This window comes from Carassius gibelio, chromosome B20 (assembly GCF_023724105.1).
Source record: "Carassius gibelio isolate Cgi1373 ecotype wild population from Czech Republic chromosome B20, carGib1.2-hapl.c, whole genome shotgun sequence".
NCBI classification, from domain to species: Eukaryota; Metazoa; Chordata; class Actinopteri; order Cypriniformes; family Cyprinidae; genus Carassius; species Carassius gibelio.
Window position 1 is genome coordinate 2,094,430 of NC_068415.1, and position 17,279 is coordinate 2,111,708.

Consider the following 17,279-nt stretch of genomic DNA (forward strand, 5'->3'; position numbering starts at 1 on the left):
GATTTCTGCAGATCATGTGACACTGAAGACTGGAGGAATGATGCTGAAAATGCAGCGGAGCATCACAGAAATAAATTACACTTTAATATATATTCACAAAAAAACAGCTGATTTAAATAGTGATAACATTTTACAATTTTACTGTATTTCTGATCAAATAAATGCAGCCTTCGTGAGCAAAATATGTGAAAAAATCTTACAGACTGCAAACTTTTAACCAATATAAAATGTTTTAGGCACATTGTTCTGCCCTGCTGCTTGGACACCTGCTGTATATATATATTTATATATGAACCGTGTTAGTGTCTGGTGAAAACAGCATCAGATATGTGATGTTCCTCTCTCTATCCGCGCGTCAGACTTCATCACAGTAATTGGCCGGCTGTGCGCTGTTACCAGCTTCAAATATTTTCTTAGCGGGATATATACGATTTAGACCGCCAGATCTGATTTAATGTCAAAAGAAGCGAGTTAAATGCCTTCTCTGCGCTTGTTCTTCGAGGCAGTTAAGCTTGTTAGCTGAGATCCTCTTCTCGGGAGATTTGACAGCTGGTGTTTAATATCCATGACCAAAAACATTACAAATGTGGCTTAAACTCTTACTGGCCTTAACTCAAATTTTTAATGCCATGTGTGTGTTTTTTCTTTTCTTGTAAAATGCTAATGATGTGACTTGGCTCTGTAATGTGGAGCACATGCTTCGTGCCGTAAACATCTGCAATTGAATCTTGGATGCAGTTGTGAAGGAAAGTAGGTACCTATGTAGGAAAAAATGCATTCATGTAGTCTTGTAGTTTAGACTGGATGACAAAACTTGACATGAATCCAGTTAGTGTTAGTCAGGCATCACTATGTTTGTGCTACTTGTTGAGTATGTATTGCAATATTTCATCCAAAAAAGAGAATTTGATGAAAACTTCATCACCATTTTGCCTATCCAAGATTAGGATAGGTTTGTGTCTTCATCAGGTTTGGAGAAATGTAGCATTGTATTAGTGTCTTAGCAAGCGAATGGGTGCCGTCAGAATGAGAATCCAAACAGCTGATAAAAACATCAACTTCAAGCTGTGACTTCTAGTCAAAATATGAGTCCATAATCCATAATACACTTTCTCACATCCCCTGTCATCTCTCACATCAAAATCCACACACATATTTGTTTTGTGCTGTTTTAGCTTGGTGCAGATTTCTCTCCTGATTCAGACCAGAACAGACTTTTTCACAGGAGAAAGTGTTATTTTGGATTATGGACTCATATTTGAGGTAAAAACATCTCATCTTTTGTCTTCTCCAGACGTTAACTGATGGACTGTAGCGGTGTAGATTATTGTGATGTTTTTATCAGACTCTCATTCTGACGGCACCCATTCGCTTGCTGAGACACTGATGCAATGCTACATTTCTCCAAACCTGATGCAATGCATCTGTTCTGATGAAGATTTTCATTTTTGATTGAACTATTCCATTAAACGTCAAACTTGCAACAATGTTTCGGCTTTATGTTTCCCCTCTGTTTATAAACTTCTAAATGATTCTGTTTTTGTTTGTAATGCAGATTCACGCGGTTGTGTGTTTATCAGTAGGTTTGTGGGAATTGTCATGTCACTGTGTTTTTGAGGAGACCTTTAAGTTCCTGTAATCTTCACTTTGACCCCTTGAAGCCTCATTAGCAGCTCAGACGTCAGCAGAGGGGCCCGACCCGGTTCTCAGGGGCCGCGTGGCCCTTGCGGGAGCCGCCATTATGCTGCAAGGGTCTTGAAGTGGAATTTGAAAACCCCGGGAGGTGTAACACTTTCTTCCCCCCTTTTTCTCCCAATTAAACTCATTTTTGGTCCCCACACTCTATTTGCAGTTGTTTTTTCAGAAAAGTGGTGTTAACTGAAATGTGCCACTGTGAATTATAACAAGTAAAGAACTCTTGTTTGAAACAAATGCTTAAAAAACAAACTTACACTAAGGTTCAAAAGGTTTTATTTTTTAATTTTTTTAAGATTTTATTCAGTAAAGATGCGTTAAACTGATCAGAGTGACAGGAAAGACTTTATAATGCTACACAATATTTCTAAATGCTATTGTTTTGAATTTCTATTCATCTGTGGATCCTGAAAAATAAAATGTATCACGTCTCAATTATTGATAATGCTCAGAAATGTTTCTTGAGCAGCAGATCAGAATGATTTCTGAAGATCATGTGGCACGTGTGTAGTAATAATGCTGAAAATCCAGTATTTTAACACAGGAATAAATCACATTTTAAATCGTATATCAGTAGAAAACAGCTTTTTTAAATTATACAAATATTTCACAATTTTTCTGTATGTTTGATCAAATAAATGCAGACTTTGTTAGCATAAAAGACTCGAAGCATTAGAATAACTCCTCGCTCATAATTGAGGTCAGTAATTCTAATGAACTGCTAACCAGAAGTGATTCAGTAGAATTAAATTCTGTACACTATAGACATACTTTTCCTGTTGGCCAGTGATTTAGATGCAGTGTTTAGTTCAGGATGGAAATTTAGGCCTTGTTCAGATCATTTTCATTATCTATTTGCCTGGTTTTCCATGGATAGAAGCCAGACGACAGATAATGAACTGATGATGACCTATTCCATTACTTTATGTAAAAATGGCTGATTAAATCCACGATTTTAAGGTTTGTTTTTCTTGGCTGGCCTTTTTAACACAAGAAAATGAAAAAATCCTGTTTTATTCTGAAACCCCCCCCCCCAACAATTCACATCAAGAAATTTGAAAATTAACCATATTTTACCACAATGCAGAAACATTTCGTTTATTCATTATCTTAGTAATATTTTGAAGATATTTTATTTAAATCACAAATCACTTCTACATCATGGTAGAATTTATTTTATTTATATATATATATATATATATATATATATAATTTTTTTTTTTTTTTTTTTAATCCCGGACGAGCCCCCAAATTATTACATATTTCCGATTTAATAAAAAAAAAAAAGAATAAAAAAAAAAAAAAGAAATCCTACAGTAATGAGAATCTAATAAAACCACAATTGATAATAACAATTAAATTAAACAACATTGATAATAACTCATCTGTTTAGCTGTACATTTATTGAATGAGCACTGTGTGATGTTTTTTTTTCATATTCACTGTATTTTATATCAAATCATTGAATATTTTTAAATGTTTTAAATTCATTTTAAATAAGTATTTTTTTTTTAATAATTTTGAAAGTTTTTAAATTGCTTGTTTTATTTTTGTGATTATTTTTCTTCATTATTATTTTACTTTCTTTTATGTAAAGCACTTTGAATTACCATCGTGTTTGAAACTTGCCTTTCCTTAAAAAATATATTTTTAAATATTGTCAAGTCACCTTATTTTCTATACAGATTATTTGAAAACAGATTCATATTAATAAACATGAGGATGAAAAAACGGCAAAGTAAAATTTCATTTGTAACGCAGCTCTAAAAAAGACAACAAATGTCACAGTGCTCTTAAAAGTTAGGCTTATTTTCTTTATGCACAGAATGATTTTGGAGTGAATAAGCTGAACTCCTCGTGCTCTGTTTAATCCGAGCTGCAGAGCTTGGTTCAGTTGGCGTCCTGAGTTTGGCCGCGGGGCGAGTGCACAGCTGTGTTGACGGTCGATTACTAACAGCGACGCTCAGGCGTGCCTGCGTTTCTCCACCAGGACGTCCTTTGATCATCTGCCGTTGTGAAACTTCACGATTGCCCTGGCGTCAGATAAAACTCCTGATTATTGTCTTAATGACAGGGTTGAAGTGCGGTACTGATCCTATGATGCTCGGCTTTCAGACTGTTTGTTGTTTATGCCAATATTAATAAGCTAGTGTAAATGATTTAGTTGTGATGTGTTGCAGGAGTCTTTCAGTCCAAGAAACCATCATTTTGATCAAATAGCCATTGTTGCATATTTTTCCTCTCTTGTTTCTACTCCATGAACAAGAGGAAGAATGATACTTATTTTAAATAATATGCATATAATATATATTAACCTAAGTATATACACTACTGTTCCAAAGTTCGGGGTGAGTAAGATTTATTTATTTATTTTATTTTTTTAAATCTCTTTCTGCTCATCAACGCTGCATTTAGTACAGTAAAAATTTTGAAATATATTACAATTTTAAATAGCTGTCTTCATTATGAATATATATTAAATAGTAATTTATTCCTGTGATCAAAGCTGTATTTTCAGCATCATTACACCAGTCTTCAGTGTCACATGATCCTTCAGAAATCTCTGCTCGAGAAACATTTCTGATTAATGTTGAAAACTATGGAAGCCGAGAAATAATAAAAAAAAAGTCATTGTGATTCTGAATCCTGAGAAAAAAATTTTTTTTCCTCTGAAAACATTTATTTATTTATTTTTCTCAATAAACATTATTCATTTATTATTTTTAATGTAAAAAAAAAAACGAGAAACTAAAACGTTTGCCTTTAAAAACATTTTATTTTATTTTATTTTACTCAATAAACATCATCCATTGATCATTTTGAATACCGAAAACAGCTGCGAAGTTTGTAAATCATATAGAATGCATTTATTTGAAATAGAAATGTTTTATAACCTCATAAATGCCTTTATCCTTGTTTTGATAAATTTCATCATGTTCTGAATAAAAGTGCTAATTAATTTAAAACCCTTTTGAACAGTAGTGCATTTCATTCTGAAAACATGTTTTTTGTCAGTGACGGCGTTCTGTTTCGTTTCTATCCAGCGAGTCCATCGCAGTCTTGCTCAATCTTGATAGATGTTGCGGCAGGAGCATATTTTTGCGCAAGAGTTTCTTACTGAAAGCAGTGGAAGCTTTTCACTGACTGAAGAGTGTAAGTGATGTTGGGTCTCAGGACGGAGATCGGAGGCCTCTGACCTCTCACTACACAGAGGCTCTTCTCATCCTCACATCTTAAGCTGGGAAGAGCAAATATTTAGCAGCCTCACAACAATGACAGACTGCAAAAATGGATCGCTAAGGGTGTTTCATTCTTCAAGACCTCTAATCTCTTCAGAATGGGCTGAAAAATACTAAAACAAGTGATTATGGAGGTTTCCTCTGCGCTGGATCTGCTCTAATAGCTGATGGCATTATGGCTCTGGATTTCGTTCTTTAGTACAAAAGTGTGCTAGGGTTCGTCCTATAAATCTTTGAGGTGGAGATTCGCTCAGTGCTGTTTGGGAAACTACTTAAAGGCCATTATGCCACACTATATTCACTGACGTTAACACTGACTCGATTGTCTGACACGCTGTTACCATGTTTATTGCTTTGAAACGTCTCTTTCATGTCGTCCATCACTCTTATGCCACATTAATTGCCTGTTCTATACAAATATACAATTGTGCATCAAAATAATGGTTTCCAGCAACAGGAAGTCTCAAGAAGGAGCAGAGCAAGTGATTTATTGAAACTTGTAAATCTTGGAAAGGAACTGCAAGAACTTAACGATTGTGATGAAAGCAATGTTTGTTTTTACAGTAGTCAAGCTCTGAATGCAAATACTCTTCAAGGTTTATTTATTTACTGTTTTCTACACAATTTTTAAAACATTGGGGTTGGTAAAGTGTTTTGTTATATATATATATATATATATAAAAGACTCCTCTGCTCACCAAGGCTGCATTTATTTGTTCAGCCATACAGTAAAAATGTTGAAATATTTTTACAATTTTAAATAACTGATCTCTAATATAATATATTGTAAAATATAATTTATTTCTGTGATGCTCCGCTGTATTTTCAGCATCATTCCTCCAGTCTTCAGTGTCACATGATCTTCAGAAATCATGAAAATATAATGATTTACTGCTCAAGAAACATTTCTGATTATTATCAATGTTGACAACAGTTGTGCTGCACGATATTTTTGTGGAAACTGTGATACATTTTATTTTTCAGGATTCTTTGATGAATAAAAAGCTCAAAAGAACAGCATTTATTTGAAACAGAAATCTTTTGAAACATTATAAATATCTTTATTGCCTCTTTAGATAAAAGGTCTTACCTACCTTTTTTATTATTATTAAATGAGCTTATTAAATGCAATGCATTTCACAAATAAACCTTAACCTGAAACTAAAACTATTTTTTCACTTTTTTTTTTTTTTTATAAAATAATGCAACATTTTTCATTTACATTTAGTTTAATTTGAAGTTATAAAATAACAAAAACTAAATCAATTAAAACTTTAAAATAAATAATAAAGGCATATAAAAAAATGACCAAAAATGTCAAAAAATATTTCTAAAATTGTAACAAAAATTAAAGTGAGAGCATTCAATTCAAATTCAAGAATTCAAATACTAACAAAAACTTGGGTTGCAGCACATTTATAAGACGCCTTGAAATACAGTTTTCTGTCTTTTGAACAGAACTCAGTGTCCTAGGAGTTTTTCACACATTTTTATGACACCACACTGAGAATACACAGCGTTTGCTCGCTGATATAAGTTTAGCCGCTGACTTCTGGAAAATGAGTTTGCGCAGGGCCTTTTGGAAGTGCTCTGTATTTTTTCCCATTTCTCGTCGCTGCAGCTTTTTCCTTCGCTCGGTCCTGGGAAATTCACAGTGTAACGTCCACTGAGACGTGCTCCTGTCCTGACGTCATTGATGTTAATATGTTCTGGACCTCATTTAGCGGATGAAGGATTAATCGCAGGCCCCAGTGGGTTCTGGGTGGAGAACGTGTTGTAGTCAGCTAGTCACTTTACAGCGAGTTTAGTTAAGAAATAAATCCAAGTCTGGTAAGAGCTTATGTGTTTCTCAGTTGTAGGGTCTTGGATGTCAAATTTTGGCTGCCAAAAGTGCTAAACACACTCCAGTGACAAGTGACGTGGAAGTGGAAATTGTTTCTACACCAGTATAGATTTTATATTGATTACAAATATTCTTTCTTTCATTTGTGTGATATGCTGTGTTTATATAAAGCATGTAAGCGCCACAATCCTGACTCTCGATCTGTTCTTGTCAAGTTCTCAGGGGTTAAACATACAAAAGTGCCCGGATTTCTTTTTTCCAAGCCACTGTCGCTGTCATTCTCCTGTCACAGTATCACTTTTCTTCGATTATTTGTTGTTAAATTGAGAAGGATTGAGTTTATCTGCCTAGGATCACCCAAGTTTTACACAGAAGCCTCTCCTAATCATAAAATCAGATTTGTGTCATTTTAAATATTAAAAAAATGACACACTTCCTGCCTAACAGAAACATTTGTTAGTGTGCCGGACAAGAGTGCACACATGCTTGTATTTCTAGGACACGTTTGTCAAAGCACACATTCATCATTCGGTCCGTCTGCTGGTACCCCGATGCTAATGTTTCAGATGCACTTCTCAACAAAAACGGCACTGTTTTGCACACTTGACAATTGTCAAGATTGGATTTTAGTTTATCAGCACTGTACTCTTATGGAAAATGCCCTTTTATTTAGTTAATAAGCTCGTTTCCTGAAAATGTGCTCACTCTCAGGCCGTCCAAGATGGAGATGAGTTTGTTTCTTCGTCAGATTTGTAGAAATGTTGCAGTGTCTCATCAAAGGATGCTCTGCAGTGAATGGGTGCCGTCAGAATGAGAGTCCAAACAGCTGATAGAAACATCACAATAATCCACAAGTAATCCTCTCTAAACACAAAAGGGTGGATTTTGATGTGGAAGAACAACAGGTATATTATTTTTTTTTCCACTTGAGGAAGTGTTATTATAGAACATGGACTCATATTTTGTCCAAAAGCGACAGTCTGAAATAAAAAAAACCTTAATGATAGATTTTTTTACAAACACGCATCTTTTCTCTTCACAAGCTGATTTTTTCGAGTGGTGTGGATTACTTGTGGATTATTGTGATGTTTTTATCAGCTGCTTGGACTTTCATTCTGACGGCACCCATTCACTGCAGAGCATCCTTTGGTGAGCAAGTGATGCAATGCTACATTACTCCAAACAAACTCATCTACATCTTGGATGACCTGAGGGTGAGCACGTTTTCATCAAGTCTGAATGTTTAGATGAGCTGTTCTTATAAAGCCAGTGTGTGTAATGAATTGTATTTTTCATGATGTGCACTGATTCATTGTGCAAAATAAGACCAATAACATGGTGCGTGAACTCTTGTTGAGGTTGTACAGACTACTAGCGTGTTTAAACCAGACATGGACAGTATGCTGAGGTTCTGTTTAGATTTTCTGCCCAGCTGGAGATAAATAAGCAGGTTTTTTGCATTGTCGGCATGCTTGGAAGCACTCGTAAGATAACAACATGTAGAAATCTCATGTTAGTCTTTCGTTTTTCCAGAAGGACTTATGAGGTTTTTTGAGGTGACTTGAAGCAAGAACATGGGGATTACAAAACACTAGATAAACGAATACTCTGGTATTTAACCCTTTAACGCCTGACATTTGAAATAATACTCAGAATTATTTTTCTTTTTTTTAATGGAACATTTAATTGAGCCTTTAGACAAAATACTTTAAAAAAGGTTTAACGTGTTTTTGTTGAGTATCATATTTGATACATCAGGCTTTATGGCTCATAATTGTCTGTTTTAATGAGAATATGAAGAAAAACTTCAACTGAGCTAAAATATGCAATTTGGTGCAAATGCTTGTATTTATTTAGCCAAAACGTGATGAAATTCTGATGCTTTCAATTTAAACCAATTTGCATTTTACAACAGAGTAGTAGATATTCACATAACATGTTATAAATATCAGTTGCCAAATGAAAACATAATGCAATGCAATTCAAAGAGGACTGAGAGATACACGTTTCAACGATCACATTCAACTCTCCAATTTTTCGGAAAAGTTGCATCATTTTATTCAATTTCATTATTGTGTTTACTGGACATTTGTACAGTTTTACTAAAAGATTTTTAGTTGCTAGAAACATATAAACTATCAGACGACAGGCGTGGAGTAATGCAACAGGTTCTTCATCAAAGTTTTGATCATGTTGAACAGTTAGAGGGCTTTGCATATCAAGTGTGATACAGTAGGCTTTAGATAATTGATAACATAATCCTGTAGTGTCATATTTGGCACAAAATGTGGCCAGATGCAGTGAAAAAGCCAGAAAACGGCCCTCTGGGGGGAAATTTACTGGTATTGCTGTATACTGCTTGCATTTTTAAAAAAGTTGAAGAGCATTTCTGGTTTGCATCCAAAGTCATAGTGCAGCTCTGAATGCACCACATATGTGTATGTGTGTGTTTGTGCATAAAGCTGGAGATCCGACACCAAAATATAGGTTCAAATGTACAAAGCTTCTGGCTAATCTGGCGGGACATGAATATATGCATGAAACTCCCAATGCATATTACATAAATGCATGCATTTCCAATGCAATATGAACAGATCGTTTAATGTTGTTGTGTTATTTTCACATTTTTAATGTGGCCAGCAGCTGTTGGTTCACAGCGCTCATTGGAAACATGACACAGGCAGGATGCCAGCAGTCTTTCCCCAGCCGAGCGCTGTGAGTACGGTCCTGTTCATTAAAATCAGACCCAACACACACACACACGTCCGTCTTTCCTGGGGCCGTTGAGTGAAATCATGCAGGGTGAGGTGATTTGCTTTGTGTTGGCATGAAAGCGGAACGAGACGCAGACCAGGCCGCAGCGCTGTGGGTGGAACCGCGTGGCAACAGCTGAAATTTATTATGCACTTATGATATTTTTGCGGTCTTTGTGGTCATTTATCATAAATGTACTTGTAATTTTTTTGTGGTTGGCTTGCGCAAATGTTTGTGTTAAATTTTCAACAGGTTTATGTATTAAATTCTGCTGTGTGGAATCAGCTTTAATCAAACTGTCTGAGTTTCTAGTAATGCTCTTACAATACAGCTGTTAGTTTGATAAGGTTTGTTGTTCAGCTTCTTAGTCTAGTTTGTCCTTTTAGGAACTACTTTTTTAGATGAGAAATAAGATCTTTTTTCATGCAAAAAAAATGCATTTGTATATGGTTAGCAGGTTTAAAAGTTTTTTTGGGGGGTGGATTCATACTTTTATTAAGCAAAGACACATTTAATTGATCAAAATTAACAGCAAAGACAAAATATTTAGTTTTCAAATAAATGCGGTTCTTTTGAACTTTCTATTCATCAAAGAATCCTGAAAAATAAACTGTATCCACAAAAACACTGTTTTCAACACTGATAATAATCAGAAATGTTTCCTGAGCAGCAAATCAGTATATTATTATGATTTCTGAAGATCATGTGACACTGAAGACTGGAGGAATGATGCTGAAAATACAGCTGTGCGTCACAGAAATAATTTACTATATTCACATTGAAAACAGGTATTGTAAATTGTAATAATATTTCATAATTGTACTGTATCTTTGGTCGAATTAATGCAGCCTTGATGAGCAGAAGAGACTTAAACAAACAACATCCATAACTTGGATTGAAAGAAACTGCACTAATGAACCCATAACATGCTTTAGAGAGGAACCTCATTAATTTAGTCTGAACGAGATATTGAGGTGGATATAGTTTTAGCAAACGCAAAGCCTATTTCAACCTCCAAAAATAAACGTTTCAATTTTTTTTTGCTTATTCCTGCTACAATGCCGTCAGACTGCTGTTTCTTTTCATTTTGGCCTTGAGACATCATGTCAGAATTCCTCTGGCCCCTGAACCTCCCTCGCTTCGGAATCTGAGGCCCCTAGAGAAATTTGACATCCACACTCCAAAAAGTGGGTGGAAGTCCAGAAGACTGTGTCTGACAGACGTCCTCCCTTCTCCGGCCGCTCTGTCCCTCTCCGCCCCCTCGTCCGCCGGAGGAAATCCAGCGCTGCTTGCTGTTAGCTGAGCCGCGGCCAGATCTCAGATTGACTCTGGAGTGTTGGGTCGATCCTCAAAGGATGAGCCGAACAAATGCTGACATACACAATCTCTTGTCCTTCTACCAGCTCTTTCTGTCTATAAATCAACTTTTGTAGGCAACAGGATGTATTGCCTACGGAAGGAAGGAACAGAAGAGTTAAAAGTCTGTAGATAGTTTTTTCACTATAAAGAACTTACAATGGAAATGTTTTAGTGACGTTAAAGGAATAGTTCACCCACAAATTTGAATTTGCTGAAAATGTCCTTACACTCAGGTCATCAAAGATGTAGATGAGTTTGTTTCTTCATCACATTTGCAGACTTGCTCATCAAAGCATGCTCTGCAGTGAATGGGTGCCGTCAGAATGAGAGTCCAAACAGCTGATAAAAACAACACAAGTAATCCACAGCACTCCAGTCCATCAGTTACTGACTTGAGGAGACAAAAGTTGCGTGTTTATATGAAACAAATACATCAAGACGTTTTTAACTTCAAACTTCAATTTTGGCTTGTAAATGGTGCTTGATCTGTGCAGATCTCTCTCCTGATTCAGATTAAATTACTTTTTCAGTGGACATTTTATTTTAAAATGACTTGATGGATTTCTTCAAAACAAGCAGCTGTTTCCCTTACGAGACATTTACTCATTGACTGGTGTGGATAACTGTGAATGTTATTTGGACTCTCATTCTGACGGCACCCATTCACTGCAGAGCATCCACTGATGAGGAAGTAATGCAATGCTACATTTCTACAAACCAGATGAAGAAACAAATTCAACTTCATCCAACGTTTGTATCTCCATTTGCTCCCAACCAATCAGGCTTTAGATCAAATGACAGGCCAGTCATATATAACAAATCTACCTGCACAAAACGCAAACTAAATGATCGTTGTCACAAATAGAACAGGGTTTGTGCTCTCGCTCGCACCTGAGAGCCGTTAGGCAACACTTGTATGAGGAATGTAAATCAGGAACACACTCCCATATTTCATTTCCAGCCAAACGTCACATCCCTCCTTACTTTTTATGGATTTACATTTTTGTAGCAAAGAATAGAAAGCTGTATATGAATGTACCTGCGCCTGCCGCATGCATGGCTTGCAACTGCATGCGCTAATGTTTGATGAACATCAACGATTAATCTGAAGGCGTTGACTAAATTAAACGCTACTATCAAAATACTTTTCTTATTAGATGTCTAAACATTTACTTGAGTTCTTAAGAGTTCCCAACTGTTTCTCTTTGATCCGCTCTACAATTTGTTTAGCTTGTATTGATCCGTCTCCAGCGCAGTTAAACACATGTGGGACTCAGAGGAAGCAGCCAGGAGTCGTTCGTCCTCATTTCAGAGAGGCGTCGGAGAGATGGAGCTTTAGAAAAAAAGACACGGAAGAAACCCGGGCAAGTTCTCGTTGAGGGTTGCATCTTATGGAGAGCAGGGATCTAAGTCAGACCACTTAGACAAAATATTTACTTGAAATGCCTGCTGGGATTTTAAGTTAATTAGTTGATAATTTCACAACACATTTGCATGTTCATTTAGTAGGTGGCATTAGCTAACTGGCATATCTTATGGCATTTTGGAGTAGAAAGGTACTATCCAGGCCTCAGACAATATCATAACCCATGCACCCTTCCTCTGTGACCCTCATCTTTCTGTGATGTTCTTTCTCTTCCCTTCTTTTTTTTTCTTCTCTCCCGCTGTGTTGTTGGCTGACCCCGTCAGCTTTGATGAAGTGCTGGCGATCAATACAGGGTTCGCCCGGAGCGTTTTGATTATGGCTTCATCCAGTACCAGTGACCCCCCCCCCCCTCTCTCTCTCTCTGAAGACTCTTCTCTTTGAAGTTCAGCTGCCTGTTGTTATTTCAGACGCCATCTTTACTCAGACCCTCACAGTCCTGCAGCTGAGCATGAACATGTGGAGCTGGGATGGGTCTGTCTGTCTGTGTATCAGTCTTTCCATCCATCCATCATTCCATCTGTCTATACATCAGTCTATCTATTAGTCTTTCATTCCATCCATCCATCCATCCATCTGTATATGTCTTTCATTCTAGCCATACATCCATATTTTGTTCCATCCATCCATCCATCCATCCATCTACTTGTCTTCCATTCCATCCATCCATTTGTCTTTCATTCCATCCATCCATCCATCATCCATCCATCATTCCATCGGTCTATATATTAGTCTATCTATTATTCTTTCATTCTATCCATCCATCCATCTGTATATCTGTCTTTCATTCTAGCCATACATCCATATTTTGTTCCATCCATCTGTCTATCTATCTGTCTTTCATTACAGCTATCCATCCATATTTTGTTCCATCCATCCGTCCATCCATTTGTCTTCCATTCCATCCATCATCCATCCATCCTTCATTCCTTCCATCTGTCTTTCATTCCTTTCATCCATCATCGATCCATTCTTCATTCCATCCATCCGTCTTTCATTCCTTCCATCCATCATTCCATCTGTCTATATATGAGTCTATCTGTTATTCTTTCCATCCATCATCCATCTGTATATCTGTCTTTCATTCTAGCCATACATCCATATTTTGTTCCATCCATCCTTCTATCTGTCTTTCATTACAGCTATCCATCCATCTTTTGTGCCGTCCATCCATCCATCCATCCATCCATCCATCCATCCATCTATCCATCCGTCTTTTGTTCCATCCATCCATCCATCCATCATCCATCCACATATCCATCCAATTATTTAATGTAAATGTAAAAGAAGAAATTGTAGGCTATTCGTCTTTTGTGATCATTAACTAATTGTGTTGGAAACATCAGTTTTATCATTACTTAAAGACATTGTTTATTAGAAAATAAAACCACTCCAGAAATCACACTTCTAGTCTAATCACAAACTCTATATCCACAATTTGCAAAAGAACATCTTGCTTTTTCTTTTCTTTTTAAACTTTTTCTTAAGTTATGTCTGGAACAAATCCAAAAAATGTATCATAATATGAAATAATTTGTAAACTTCATTATGACCTGCTATCAGCATAATTTAACACACCTAACGCAATGGTTCAAATAGAGACATAGCAGATCTGATAGATTTTGCTTCGTATGTTTACGTTCAACGCTTCTTCTCTGCTGCGTGCGTCGCGTGCGTCAGGCGCTTTTTTAAAGCAATGCAGCGCCATGTATTATAATGAGAGCGCCCTGATTGGTCGACGGGCCTCTGACGTCAGGAATCCCGTCGCTTGCGTTGACTCGGTTTATGGAAGCGCTGTAGTGTTTGTTGCGTCGCGTTGATGGACTGTTTGAATGCGCTCCGTTGTTCTCAACAAATGCGCGGCACAACTCGCTCCTATCGAAAGGATTACAGAGTTTTATTGTGATCGAGGATTGTTATTCTGTCTCCGGTTACGGAACGGCACTCTTAAACAGACTTTAAGTTTGTTTACGGAGTTTGGGACGCGTTTGTTTGGCTGTTTGTGGAGCACAATCTGGTCGAGTCCACAAGAAGCACATAACGCGGTTAGCAACTTGAGCTTAGACTGAAATCATAATGCGATTGATGAAGACATCTGAACATAATATATGATTACATTTGAACACGACTCACCAGAATCCTCGTTTAAATCACTTTTGTGTCCAGGGCTCATATAATGAGTCTGTAAGGAATGGAAATCTGCGATCTGCCCTAAACTCTGTAAGTTTGTCTTTTGTTTATGATTTAGATCGACACAATTGTTACATTCTTTCATCTATCTATCTTTCTATATAGATATAGAAGTATATAATGTTTCTATTTAGTTATGTTATTTTTTTTTTTGAGGTTGCTGCTTGTCCTGGTCTTATAATTATGGTAAAAGAAAATGATATACGCTTGCATGTTGGTGATATAACTTTTCTATTCATTATATATATATATATATATATATATATATATATATATATATATAAAATAAAAAAATAAAAATAAAAAAAAATATATATATATATATATATATATATATATATATATATATATATATATATATATATATATGAATGCCATTGCATTATTTAATTCCATTTGAATAAGAAAATATCCACAGAATTATTATGAAGAATTATAGCACATGCACACTTTAAGTCAAACATTTGACAATTTTATATAGTTTGAAATAAAATAATATATCTAGTGTTCAAAAAGAAGACAAACCGTGAAAATTTAGATGGTTATGATGAATTGCACACCTGTGGTTCCTCCGCTAGGACACTTGAGGAGAACGGACCTCATACATCCACTAAAACATGCTGAAGTCAATGTAAACATGCAGATACTGACACTTCATTTGATATGTTATTATCTAATACACATTCATGCACAAGTGTCCAAATACTGTATTTATAATCAGTGCTTTTCAATGCTTTAATCTCCCCATCAGATTGTGTTTTATTTCTCGTTGATAGTTTTGAAACTTCTAGTTATGATCTTCCTCCAGTGCACAGCGTTGAGAACGGATGCACGAGACGTCCAGCATTACACTGAGCATTCATAGCTCTGAACATGTTTTCCTTCCCTTGGGTTTCTCTCTTCAGAAAGCTCTCTCTATATCTGCCTGCTTTTTAAATGGATGCGGTTCAGCTGCGAACACAACCGGATTTGTTGGTGCACGAAGGTATTTTGGACGCTGTGTTTACAGGACAGTCAGAGGAAAAACCTGCTCGCCTCAGTATCAAATGAGATCTTTCATGATCCCGGGGCATTTATTTTGGATGCTCGCTTTTTGAGATGATCTTCGGTTTCCGTCGAAGTCGTGCAGGTCTCCTCCTGTCGCGTAGGAACGTGGGTGATTTACTGACCATGGCGTCAGTGTGTGTGTTTCTGGGCAAACTTCCAGTATCACAAGCGTGCGTTTTACCTGAGTAATACGGTTGGATCTTATTTTACTGTGATATGCATGGTGTCCAGTGAAACATTTAATATCGCAGAGGTTGCTCATTTCATTCCTCTGTAACAATTTCCTGGCCATAGGGGCTGAAATTCAAGCATACCATGAAACGTTGACTCCTCTGCTGTCTGTCCAATGTGTTTGAACCTGTTCTTTTCAATCAGACAGCGCCTTTGAAATTCGCTTTGTTCACAAAGCCATTCTTCCTGAAATTACAGTGTAGGCTTGGTAATCGAGAACCGGTTCTCAGTCTGAAGTGGTTTTTTTATTTTTAAATACTGCAATCAAATGATTTCAGTAATGATAGCAGTTCTTGAACTTGTCCTGAAACTAAGAATCTCATTTATTTTCTCCATAGAGAAAATTATTTATAGCAATAGCATACAAACATTTAATAAATGCTCTTTTTTTTTTGTGTAAAATATATTAACATATTACTATAATTATTTAGTGTTTTTTTATTATTGTTCATTTCTGATTTCTTATTACTTTTTTTGTGTTCAATAAATTTTGTTTTGTAAAATCAACTTTAAAGAAAATTACATTTCAATTTGTTTGAATTAAATTTGAATTTGAATTAAAACGATTCAAATTGGAATTTAAAATCAAAACCTGAATTGTCACAATTTTTATATTTCCATCAGTTATTTTCATCAACTAAATCTTTAGCCACAAAAACATTTTTGTTGCTAGAATAAACTAAAATAAACCAAAATAAAAAAAAATAATAATAATTGTATTAATTGTCTTTTTTAATTAATTTACTTTAACTTACTAAAACTGTAATAAAATTACAAAAATAATAAATAAAAATGGGAAAGCAACAGCAACATTACTAAAACTGACACTAAAATTAAAATGAAAAAGAAAAAATCTAAATAAGGTGCTGTTTATTTACACACAGCACGCCCATATATGTCGTTCCTAAACAGTGGACCAATCAGAAGACCCGGAGGCGGGGCAAGCGTTGCCTGCTTTTGTTCACAGTAGTTAGTTACTGAAATAACTTGAGTTGTATCTCTGTGCATTAGTAGTGACCGTGACTGTGTGTTTATTTGCAGATTAAGGTCGTGATCAGCAGATCCAGGAAAGATCATGGCCCTGAGCGAGGGCTTCTCCACCAGCAACGGCGGATCCTCAACTTCTGCAAACGCCATAGAAGAAGCGGAGGACGAGCAGAGAGTCTCTGTGTTCACGCCGACACACTCGGCTCAGAACGGCAGACTCGAACCCAACGGAAGCATGTGTCCGTCATCGCCAGGCTCCGCCTCCTCGTCACATGCCACAGACTCTCAGAGGCGGGCTGTGCTGCTGCCACAGGCCTGCTGTGTTTACTGCTCGCCCCGTCAGCCCGTCTGCTGCAGCGGGAACCAGCAGGATTGTGCTCTCTTCCAGAGCGGCGTGTCGCCCGCAGCGCTTCACATGAACTCGTGCTGTGTTCAGGGTGTGCACTGTTTCTGCATGCAGCATCACTGGCCTGAGCATCTCCAGAACCAGCCCAACATGACCACGCTGAGG

The 17,279-nt window shown here is 36.5% G+C and overlaps 1 protein-coding gene across 2 annotated transcripts in view; it reads left to right on the forward strand.

Moving 5' to 3' along the window:
- disp1 (dispatched homolog 1 (Drosophila)) overlaps nt 1-17,279 on the forward strand; it is a 55,269-nt gene that overhangs the window by 15,673 nt on the left and 22,317 nt on the right. The window contains exons 1-2 of one of the 2 annotated variants that reach the window (XM_052586529.1): nt 14,059-14,533; nt 16,823-17,278. In XM_052586529.1, coding sequence (XP_052442489.1) covers nt 16,857-17,278 — 422 coding nt within the window. In that variant the 5' untranslated portion in view covers nt 14,059-14,533; nt 16,823-16,856. Of the gene's footprint in view, nt 1-14,058; nt 14,534-16,822; nt 17,279 lie in introns of those variants that run through there. The other variant, XM_052586530.1, reaches the window with a different exon arrangement.